A 12,066-nucleotide genomic window follows, 5' to 3' on the forward strand; every position below is an offset into this window, starting at 1 on the left:
AGAGCTACGGTATCCTAGAAGGATTCACCACATCCAACAGGATTCTCTGTGGATGCAAAATGACAGATGCAAAATGGCTGTGGATGCAAAATGGCAGGTGTTTCCATTATTTTGTCCAACCCCTGTAGTTCAGAAGTGATAGAAAACATCAGTATTTGTTACGTGGCGGCCACTGCTCAGGCTGCGAAACAGTGGATGTTGTCTAGGAATGTTGTCTAGTAAATACCTGACACTAGTGTCCACTGTACTTCGCCATATGCAGTACAGTGTCTGCTGTGAATACTGTAACCATTTGAGTCATATTCTAGTATGTGTGCCTTGCCAGGTGAGAGAATATTTGACTCCGATCAAGATTTTTTTTCACAAGGTCCTACCTTTCAGCTGTGGCTCTGAAAAAGATAAAAAATAAAAAGTCAACAGACAAATAGTCTACAAGGCAAAACATTTACATCGCATTATGTGTAGTTATGCTGTAATGCACGCAGATTGTTACACAGTGACAGTTTCTTTACACTTCTTGTTATTATATGTAGTAAACAGATAGTGGGACATACGCGATGGTGCTGCTCCCATTGTCGTGCCTAAGGAAACAGAGACATAATTATCAGCAAAACTGCCAAGATCACACACATGCTCAGATAAATCATATTTTATGCCGATTTCTGAAGGTTTTGGTTCAGGATACACGGCACACTATTTTCCTTTGCTCGGCTGTGCGTGAGTCCAGATTTTTTTGTTCATGTGATAACCTTTGAACAGGTGGATTGATTAACACCAAATTGAGGTACATGAGATATATTAATTGTTAACATTTTGGAGGCCAACGGTCTCAAGATGGCTGACTTGCAAGACGGCTGATTACTTGTGTGATATGTGAGCAAATTCTTTACCATGCCATTTTTTATACCATGGTCTGGTGTCTTGAAACACCTCCCAATTTATCCAAAGCCAAATGTGACTAGCCACAATGAAACTGACTGCAAGCAAACAGGCCCGGGCAGGGGGTATATTGAGTTAATCATAGATCCTGATACCTTCATGGGAATCTGTTCATATCTGAGGAATTTATGGCCTTTGGAATGTACTCACGTCTTAAAGTAGAAAACTCATCAGTTCTGAAAGTTTCTCTTGCGCATAGAAAAGACACAAGGTTAAGCCTTTTAAAGACAAAATGTTGTCTTTTAGATGAAACAATACTGTTTTCTGAGGCACAGAGTAGCTTTCTCAAGACCTCAACTTGCACACTCTGCAAAAATGAAACAAAAAATGAACAAAATAAAAGGTCATTCTTTCAGTTTCGCTCTCAGACATGAAATTCGTTCACAAATGCATGTATGCATGCGAGATTAATTTAAGGAATGCCTAATTTTGGGCTTGTCCCTCCTGAAGGGTGCAACTTTCTTCATGCACAAATGACAGTCAACAGTATCCTACAATGGGTGTGACTATAAAAACATGCATGGGTGTACTATTGTTTTTTTTTTCTTTTTTGGGATGCCTCCGCCTGCAATAGTTTCATACACCTATGCCCATTTGTGTCCCTTTAAACTTATCTAAACCCTAGATTCATTATAAATCATATAACATAAAGCCCTTTGATACAGAAGAGATCACATTTATATTTTTGTATTTTGTTTGTTTGTTAATCTTTTCTATGGAGTGAACCATTTCACCACAAGCTACTTTACAAGGCTAGGCTATATGTGACAAATAAACAGTGCTGGGCAAGTTACTCAAAAACTGCAATACATTACAGATTGCATGTTACTGTCTTTTCAAAATAATCCCTTACTTAACAATATTACTAAATTTAAAATGTAAGGCATTACATTACTTTTGCATTACCTCAGTTACTTTTGCCAAAATAACAGTAGGCCTAAATATGGATCTGGCTATTTACAGTAAATCAAGCTCATGAGTCATGACTTTTTTAACCTCCAGTCCAGGAGGTGTTTTGCCAGCATGCAGACTAAAAACGTCCAGGTTCAGGAATACAGCAGCTTCTTTCTGACCCGCCATTGTGAACCCCATTAAAGTCATGGTACAATACATTGTAACTTAAGTTACTCTGCATTGTAACTAAGTACATATAACAGATTTCTGCCCTGTAATGCCGTACAGTAGGCCTACATTACTGCTGTACAGCAAAAAGTAATGCATTACTATTAATGACTTTTGTAATGAGTTTCTTCCAACACTGCAAATACATTACTCTTCCTTTCTCTAACTTACTTACAATTGATCCGATTCAGTGTTTGCTAATAAACACACACACACACACACACACACACACACACACACACACACACACACACACACACACACACACACACACACACACACACACACACACACACATTGTATAATGTCCTGTATCTCAATATATAAGAACATGTCCCATCTTACCTTGTGGAATGTTCTGACAAAATGAGTCAAGTTCTGTTTTTTACTTTCAATTTATGTTCAACTTCGCCACTCCCTGTTGTGCCATTGTGTGTTGACGGTGCTGCAGCTGATGATGAAGCCCGAAAAGCCAGTTAGACAAAACTGTGGTTTATGCAAAGGAAGTAGGTTATAATTGGCACGTAAAACAGTAAATACGGTACATTATACGTATATCCTGATAGCCTTTGCTGGTGAAGTCATGGAACTTTTCTTGTCCAGGGGTTTTGCTGCTCTTGCACGTTCTTAAACCACCATGGCTAAACCACCATGGTTTTCATGGTTGTTGTTGTTGTTTTTAAATTGTACCTATGGTGCAGTGCTAGTACATAATTGTACATGTGACAAACTTGTTACTCTGTAGGCTAGCAACAGGCTAATGCAAGAGAGAAGCTAAAACACAGTGCAACATGGCTGCAATTATTAGTTTATGGCCTGTCCTGTAGGGTGAGCCAAAAACCCTCTGCTCATTCATGTGATGGTTCAGGATTGCAGAACTGTGAGTGCTGATTCTTGAGCTGATAGTGTTGACATAGTTGATGAAGTTTGATGTGCTCCTGCATTGGTGTTGCACTTTGTATCCTGAGATTTTCCTTTATTCTTCTATCTCTCCAATCAAATGCTGTAATGAATGTTCTGGGGAAGTCATGTAGAGTATAATGTCATCAGTAAATAGTGCTAGTTTGTGTGTTTCATTTCCTATTTTACTCCCTTTAATATTCTCATTTTGTCTTATAGCTAATGTCAGAAGTTCAATATAAATTGTGAAAAGAAGTGGGGAGAGAGGGTATCCTTGTCTTGTACCCTTTTGAAGTAAAAATCATCTTGATAATGTACCATTTGTTTTAACTGAGACAGGTTTTGTGTATATTGCTTTGATCTATCGACAGAATTTCTCATCTAAGCCAAAACGTAACATTGCCTCAAACATAAAGGTTCATTGGGCTAAATCAAAAGCTTTTTCTGCATCTAAATTCAACATAAGAAGATGTTCATTTCAGTATGTGTTTGTTGAAGATACCAAATTCATAGCACAGTCTGTATGCGGTATACTGTATACTTATTACATGCACACATACTATAGGCTATGTTAAAAAACATTTCACACATTTCTTGATACAGTGAAAATGATTTGACAGAAAATATTAAGGAAACTGTTATTGTATACATATATTCAGACTACATATCAAACACAAAATGTCCCTTTGCATATGACTTGAATGAGTTGTTATATAATTTCTATAGCAGCATTACATAAATAATAACCTTAATAGTATCATAAAAGTACACCTGAGCATATGTGAGTGGTTTCTGCTGTATGCAACCGTGATCATCCATGGAGAGACTTAAACACCTATAACAAAATCTATAACAACATTACATAATTAATAGCATTAATAATATTGGAAAAGTACACCTGAGCATATCTCATTGTTTATATATGTACATCCGTGATCAGTCGTTGCAAGTCGACTCAGTCTTCAAGTCTTGCTCAGTCTTCAACCCTCGCCCAAACAGCCAACTGCATCTTGTCTGGCAGAACAACATGATCCGTTTTATATTAGGTAAACCATCTAGGTATCATATCACTTCTAATGATTTTAAGAAAGTGGACTATCTGCCTGTGAAATTAAGCGTTGAACAGCTAAAACTGAATCATATGTTTAACATTATCAATGGGATAGCCCCTAAGTATTTGGGATCCCAAATTGTAATGGTGCATACTCAACATACCCATGGAAAAAGAGCAAGTGTTCACTCCCATAAGGTACCAGCTACAAAGAGCACAGATTACAGCTCTTTCTTTTATACAGGGATTATACTATGGAATAGCCTTCCATTAAATATTAAAATGGCAGAAACAAAAAGGGTTTTTAATCAAAGGGTTAGAGTATTTTTGTGGAATTAAGTAGAGAACTAGGTGACATAGGAATGTGATGGTATATGTGTATATGTGATATCTGTTTCATGTTTTTGTTATTTCTTGTCCTCTTCCATCAGGGACCATGTTGGAAATAAGTGTTTCTACGCTTTTACATGTAATCCCTTGGATACCCTTTGTCTTCCTATATCCATAAATAAACCAAACCAAGCCAAAAACCATGTAAGCTAAAGACCTGGCTAGCTGACTGGAGGTTTACTAATCTTCCACGGCAAGCTCTGCTATTTACCATCCGTTATACTGTTTACCACTAGAAAACCTATTATATAGGCCATAATGTGAGAACCAATGTGTTTGTAAATCTCAGATTTCAAGCCCGCACCTTACGTGCTCTTGAAGTGTCAAAAGGAACACACTGGAGATCAGTGGCATTACCACAACCTGGTGATCTGTAGAGCAGATTTTATCTCTGTTTGTTCGCACTAGCAGATCATTATCCTGGTTCTCACGCAGACCTTTTGTGTGAGAACCAGGTTAGCATATCATTACTTGTTTGTCTGAACAGCATGTATGATTAGAATCAGCGGGCCTGGCATATGCGGACTCATGTAACCTGTTGGCCTAGTAGCATATCCCACCATATGAATCTGCATAGTTAATCTTATCCCTGATGTCCATCAACTCCCTCAGGCCGTTCTTCATCAGCTCGGCCTGTTCTCGGATCTTCCTGGCCGCCTCGCTGTTCTTGTCCTTCTTGCTGATCAAAATGTCCATGCCGGATGCGGAAAGGCTGGAGGAACGCCTGCTCAGTCTCAGGTTAACCACCTGACCCCTAAGGGCCTCCGCCAGTTGATGCATTGTGTACGTTTCCTCGTCCAATTGTTGTACGACGGTTGGGTGGATTCGGCTCAAGCGCTCCATGCCCACTGCGATAAAGCCCAGACAGTCCTCCACGTCCGCCATGTTGGATTTGTAGTCCTGCACGATCTCCTCCACCTTCTTCTTCCTCTGTGTGTTGGCCGTTTTGCTCTTCACAGCCAGAGCTCCTCCTGCACCTCCTCCAGCGACCATCCCAACGCCAGCAGCCGTCAGAATCAAAGACAATCCCATAGTGCACGGAGCCAAGGCCACACCTTACACAACAAAGCAAAAAAAAACAGTACATTACAGTATACTGCTCCAAAAACTAAAGGAAACACTAAAACTATGCAATGCAACTTCAGGTCAATCATAGAGGCCTGCTTTTGTAATATCTGCCTGCCCAAGTAGTTAAAGGTGTTCCCTTCATTTTTGGAGCAGTGTGCATTATACATTTATACATTTATAAATTTTGCAATATTTAAACAACTATTGGCATTTCCACAATTATATAAAAATATAATATACATGGCATGTTTTGCAATATCTAGCAATATATCATATTATATTATAATAGTGGTATACTTCATACTGTAAAATGTATTAATTAAGCACAAACTTATATTGAACAAATTTTCTATTTACATTACAAAGGGATCCTATACCTGCTACTGTAGCCGCCACACCCACGCCCCCCACAGTGCCACCAGCGATGCCCGCCGCCTTCATCTTCTTCCCACCGCCGCCCAGTTTGTCCACCATGTTGTTGAGCTCGGAGATGGAGTCATTGAAGATCGTCTCCCTGCTGACCAGCAAAGCGTTGAAAAGCAATATGGCGAGTCTTACACGCTGGGCTTCAATAGAGATCTCTCTGCAAGATGAGGAAAAATGAAGGACACATTGGCTATGGTTACATGATGTTTTTAAATCCGAAATAATAATTCAGATTTAAATAGATCGGATTTAAAGATCGGATTTTGCGACGAGTATACATGGCACTTTCACTTAAATCTGAATAAACGTCTGGGGTTGGATTGGACCATTGAGACTGATGACACACGTGCTGAGCGAGCCAAATAAGGCACAGAGGCGTGGAAGCCAAGCTCGAATGCCACCGGGATGCAGGTAATCTTCAGCCCGAAAATGTTTGCCTCAGGCGGTCTGAAATCTTAACAATTCCCCCTGTGGCCCTGGATCACTTAAAATGCTAACGTTAGCTTACCCGGTTAACATAGAAAAACGAGTGGTCAAAATGTAATGTGGGATAAGTTTGTTGTGCTACATCAGTTCGTGGTGCATTTTAACACAAAATATGGAAGCCACAACATTTATAGTCGCTTAGGGACTTTAAATTAAGCAAACCTTTCATATAGGAAATCAACAGGAAGTCTGCCATTTTTTCTCACGGAAGCAAAGAGCACGGGGTCTTGGCACCATCGTGTGGCCAACGAGCATGCGTGGAACGACCAGAATTATTGTTAATTCTGAATAAAAGGTTACATGACAGAGGAACGTGTTTAATCGGATTTAAAAGAGGAATAAACCCCCCACTTCAATCAGACTTAAGTTTTCCGAATAAACTTCATTCTTGTTCGTTAAGCGTTTACATGATGTTTTTAGATCGGAATTAAGTTTTAATCAGATTTAAAGTGAGTTAAATCTGATTTAAATGTGTTATGTAAACATACTGATTGAGAATTAATTGGTTAAAAGTTTAAAATGGTTAAATACTGAGAATACAGATAGAGATGCCTTGGTTGTTTGTGACAATCACATACATGACATCCATTTCTTGGCAGGGTATGTGCGCTGAGCCTGAAAAAGAAACACACGCACGCACGCAAGCGCGCAAGCACACACACACACACACACACACACACACACATACACACACACGCACACATGCACACACACAAAATGCAACAACTTTAAATGGGGCTGCAAATATACACATGAAAATATCATACACACATATGAACATATGCAATGTCAACTGAACATTATTTTTTTCATAGAGAACGTTTTTTCATAGAGGATCTGCCGTGAACAATCACCTTCTCACCTTTTACACTGCTCCACCAAACCAAGAGTCTTTTCAGTTCTCCCTGTGGGAAAAGATAGTAAAGAAACTGAGTTGACTTTCCTCAAGGTAGAATATTAGTCTGCCTATCCCTATAGCCAACCTATGTCACAAGTTAGAAATACGTAATACCGTGGCGCTAACGGTAGGGCACTCGTCGACGACGCGCCCGACCCGGGTTCTATTTTGCCGTCCCTTCCCCTTCTCTCTCTCCCAACTCGTTTCCTGTCACCACCTTCACTGTCCTATCTCATTTCAACAAAAAAAAACAAAGGCTTGAAAAGCCCTAAAAAATACTTTCAAAAAAAGAAATGTGTGGTCTGGGAACCCTAGCAAAACCAAAAAAGGCATCCTTCAAATAGTATAATGGTGTTTTGCCCTATCCCTCAAATCAATAACATAGTACTATCTATAGTGAAAACTATACAGGCACACTCCAATGGCTGATGCAAGTTCTATATTGAAGTAAAGCCCCATAGACTTTTCAAATCTTTGTTATCTTAAACTTTACTTTCATCAGCACCCCCATTACAATAGGTAGCCCATCATTGACCATAGCTATGGCCCACCACAAACCTCTGACATTCTTCGGTTGGTTGGTAAGTCCTGTGCTGCGAATGGAAGAGAGTACTGACGCTGAAGCCTTGGTCTGGACTGTAACATAAAGAACACACATTATTGGCGGAACAATTAATAATAATCATAATAATAATGCATTTTATTTAAAAGCGCCTTTCAAAACTCTCAAGGACACTGTACAGAGAGAAACATAAATAAAACAAGACACATAAACAGAATTTTAAACAAAATAAATAAATTAATATGATATTTTAAAAAATGAAATAAAATAAAATAAAATAAAATAAACAGAGTTTAAGAATCATAAAGAAAAGGCTATCTGAAACAGATGGGTTTTTATCCTGGATTTGAACAGGGGCAAAGAGTCAATATTGCGGATATCAGGGGGAAGGGCATTCCACAGCTTAGGAGCAGAGCAGCTAAAAGCTCTATTCCCCATGGAATTAAGACGGGCAGAGGGGACAGAGAGGAGAATGGAGGAAGAGGAACGGAGGGGGCGGGAGGGAACAGCAATGTGAATAAGATTAGATAGATAAGGGGGAGCAAGATTGTGGATAGCCTTGAAGGTGTGGAGAAGTATTTTAAAATGAATTCTATATTTGATAGGGAGCCAGTGGAGATGTTGCAGTGCAGGGGTAATATGGTGACAGGAAGGGGTTTTAGTAATGATGCGGGCAGCTGAGTTCTGGACCAGTTGGAGCTTGTGGAGAGATTTTTGAGGGAGACCAAAGAGGAGAGAATTACAGTAATCAATGCGGGAGGTGACAAGACTGTGTACAAGAATGGAGGTAGAATGGGAAGTGAGAGAGGGGCGGAGACGGTTAATGTTGCGTAGGTGGAAATAAGCAGACCGTGTGATGTTGTTAATGTGGGAGAGGAAGGATAGAGAGCCATCAAGCATGACGCCCAGACTCTTAACTTGAGGGGAGGGGGAGACAGGAGAGTTATCAATAGAGAAGGAAAAACTATCTGCTTTGGATAAGGTGGATTTGGTGCCTACTAGTAGGACTTCAGTTTTGTTAGAATTGAGTTTCAAAAAATTGGAGGTGAACCAGGATTTGATTTCAGAGAGACAGGTGGTGAGGGAGGGGGAGGGAGAGTATCAGAGGGTATGCCAGATAAATAGAGCTGGGTGTCATCAGCATAGCAATGGAAATTAATTTTGAATTTGCGGAAGATATTACCAAGGGGAAGGAGGTAGGTGATGAAGAGGAGGGGGCCCAGAACAGAACCTTGAGGGACACCAGAGGTGACAGGGGAGGGCTTAGATTTAAAAGACTTCATTTGAATAAATTGAGAACGGCCAGAGAGATAGGAGTGGAACCAGTCAAGGGGTGTGTTACTAATGCCAATTGAGGAGAGTCTGTGGAGAAGGATAGAATGAGAGATGGTGTCAAAGGCTGCACTGAGGTCAAGGAGAATGACAATAGAGAGTAGTCCAGAGTCAGCAGCCATGAGCAGGTCATTAGTGATTTTAACCAGGGCGGTTTCAGTGCTATGTCGGGGGCGAAAACCAGACTGGAAGTGTTCATAGAGGGAGTTATTGGGCGGAGGTTGTTGTAGTCAGAGGGATCAGAGCCAGGTTTTTTGAGTATAGGAGTGACTTTGAACAGAGAGGGTACAGTACCAGTAGAGAGTGAGGAGTGGATGATGGCAGAAATGAAGGGGAGGAGAGAGGGGAGGCAGGATTTGACAAGGGTTGTGGGGAGGGGATCAAGCTGACAGGTGGAGGGCGTGGATTTGGAGATGAGGTCAGATATTTCAGAGGAGTCCGGGAGATGAAAACTAGAAAATAACTGGTGGAGAGGGAAGAGATCAGTGGGGGAGGGAAGAGAGGGGTTGCAGATAAGATGTTGGTGGATTTTATGGATTTTTCCATTACAAAAGGCCAGTAATGAGTTGCAAGTCTCAACTGAGTACATATGAGCAGGGAGAGAGTCAGGTGGTTTAAGGATGTTGTTAAGCACAGAGAACAGGGTTTTGGAGTTGCCTTTGTTGGCATAGATTAAGGTGGAGTAGTAATCAGATTTAGTTTGAGAGATGCAGTCCTTGTAGAGTGATATGTGGGCTTGGTACATTTCTTTGTGAACAGTGAGACCAGTTTTCTTGTACAGGCGCTCAGGTTGTCTGCCTTTGGATTTCAAGGTCCGGAGTTGAGGGGTGTACCAGGGGGCAGTTTGAGAAAAGGTGACTGACCGAGTTTTAACAGGAGCAAGACAATTTAGGACATTGTGAAGGCCATTGTTATACAGAGTGACTAGTTCATCAGGGGAGGAAAGATTATTAGGAATCAGAATGTTTTCAATGGAGGTAGAAAGTGAATCAATGTTAATGTCCTTAATATTACGGAACGAGATTTGGCGAGGGGTCTTGATGATGGAGAGGTGGAGGGTGACACTAAAGGAGACAAGGTAGTGGTCAGATATGTGGAGGTCATCAGCTGAGCAGTCGGAGGGGGACAGACCAGAGCAACAGATTAAGTCCAATGTATGTCCTTTAGTATGGGTGGGGAAATCAATGAATTGCTGGAAACCAAAACTATCTAGGCAAGAAGAAAAGTCACAAGTAAGGGAGTGATTGGAGTTGTCAAAATGAATATTGAAGTCTCCCAGGAGAATTACATTAGGAGAGAGGGTGGAGAGGTGAGTGAGAAGAGAGCCTAGTTCATTTAAAAATTCTTTGTGTGGCTTAGGAGGGCGGTAAAGGGAAGCAATGATGGTGGCGATGGGTCCAGGCAGCTGACAGGCAATGCACTCCAGCGAGCTGAAAGAGGGCACAGACACGGGCTGGACTTTCCAAGTCTCGCGGTGAATCATCGCGAGACCCCCACCACGACCGGAGCCACGGGGTTGACAGATGTAAACACAGCCATCTGGAGTACAGTCATTAAGTTGTGAGAAGTCGCCAGGTTGTTGCCAAGTCTCAGTTAAACACAGAAAGTCAAACTTCCGGTCAGTGAGGAGATCACGGATGAGATGACCTTTGTTCGTGAGTGAGCGGATGTTGAGGAGACCGAAGTTGACTGTGGTGTCCTGATTGACTGATGAGGCGGCGTTATCTGTTGACCTAGCCGGGGTCATGGGGGCCGCTAGGGGGGGGAAAGTGGTACAGATTCTAAGGGCCCAAGCACTGATAGGGGCCCTTAAGGGGGCCCAAGCACTGAGAGGGGCTCCTTAAGGGGCCCCAAAATTCGAATCTTTCATAGGGCCCAACATTTCTGGCAGCGCCCCTGCGTGTGGCTAGTACATTGTGGTTAACAGTAGGCTCGGCGAGTCTGCGGGGTCGACGAGTGATGGACCGGATGGTTTTTATGGCTGTGGAGTCATCGAAGTTGAAAGTCCGACGAGAACCCCGATGCGTGTATCTCCGTCGAGGCAGGAGGGCGATGTCCGGGTGCAGGTTTAGCGTTGGAGGTGGAGGGACAGCCAGGTAGCCACGTAACCGAAGGAGCTCAGCAGCCGAGTATTGGAGCAGACCAGAAGCAGGATGGTAGATGAGGCACAGTACAATCCAGGCGAGTAGAGACCAGATTAAGTATTTGTCCAACCGCATTGTGAACCGCGACAATCATAAAAGCAGGTTTAAAGTTCATGGGGTGGTTAAAAAAGGTAAAAGGCTCAACCGGACAAAACCAAAATCTGGGAACTCACGACAGAGCAGAACTGCCTTTCTTAGATGACGAGCAGACGTTAAAGCGTCAAAAAATTGCAGAATATAATAGAAAAATATGTCAAAAATGAAGTAAGAATGTTTGAACGGTTAAAATTCATCACTAACTAAAAAACTTATTAAAAACAAACAATATCCTAGACGGAGCGGCGCAAGACTCACCAGCGTCCCCGTTGCTAGGTTACCATAAGGTAAGGTAAGGTAAGGTAACTTTATTTGTACCCGAAGGTAGATTTGGTTGCAGGCAAAAGTAGCAAAAGCTTACACAGACAACACAGTACTGACACACAAAAAAACTTACACCAACAGCCCAGTACTGGACAGTGACAAAGGACAATAACAAAACAAAACAAGGACAACAAAAACAAAAACATGACAAGCAGACAAGTGCTCCAAACAAGGATATGAAGAAGGAAAATAAACAATAAATATATAAATATGTATAAAATCACAGGGGGAAAACCTTAGAATGTTGGACTCATGTGCTATTCAGTGTTTTAATAGCAGAAGGGATAAAACTGCATCTATACCTCTTAGTTTTGCAGGCCGGCATTAG

General features: G+C 41.5%; 1 protein-coding gene across 1 annotated transcript in view; it reads right to left on the reverse strand.

Moving 5' to 3' along the window:
- Positions 1 to 3,495: 3,495 nt before the first annotated feature.
- LOC134457349 (uncharacterized) overlaps positions 3,496 to 12,066 on the reverse strand; it is a 20,995-nt gene continuing 12,424 nt past the window's right edge. The window contains exons 14-18 of the mRNA XM_063209326.1: positions 7,839 to 7,916; positions 7,245 to 7,287; positions 6,961 to 6,997; positions 5,848 to 6,053; positions 3,496 to 5,457 (exon numbers count right to left, since the gene is read on the reverse strand). Coding sequence (XP_063065396.1) covers positions 4,946 to 5,457; positions 5,848 to 6,053; positions 6,961 to 6,997; positions 7,245 to 7,287; positions 7,839 to 7,916 — 876 coding nt within the window. The 3' untranslated portion in view covers positions 3,496 to 4,945. The remainder of the gene's footprint in view (positions 5,458 to 5,847; positions 6,054 to 6,960; positions 6,998 to 7,244; positions 7,288 to 7,838; positions 7,917 to 12,066) is intronic.

This window comes from Engraulis encrasicolus, chromosome 1 (genome assembly GCF_034702125.1).
Source record: "Engraulis encrasicolus isolate BLACKSEA-1 chromosome 1, IST_EnEncr_1.0, whole genome shotgun sequence".
Lineage (NCBI taxonomy): Eukaryota > Metazoa > Chordata > Actinopteri > Clupeiformes > Engraulidae > Engraulis > Engraulis encrasicolus.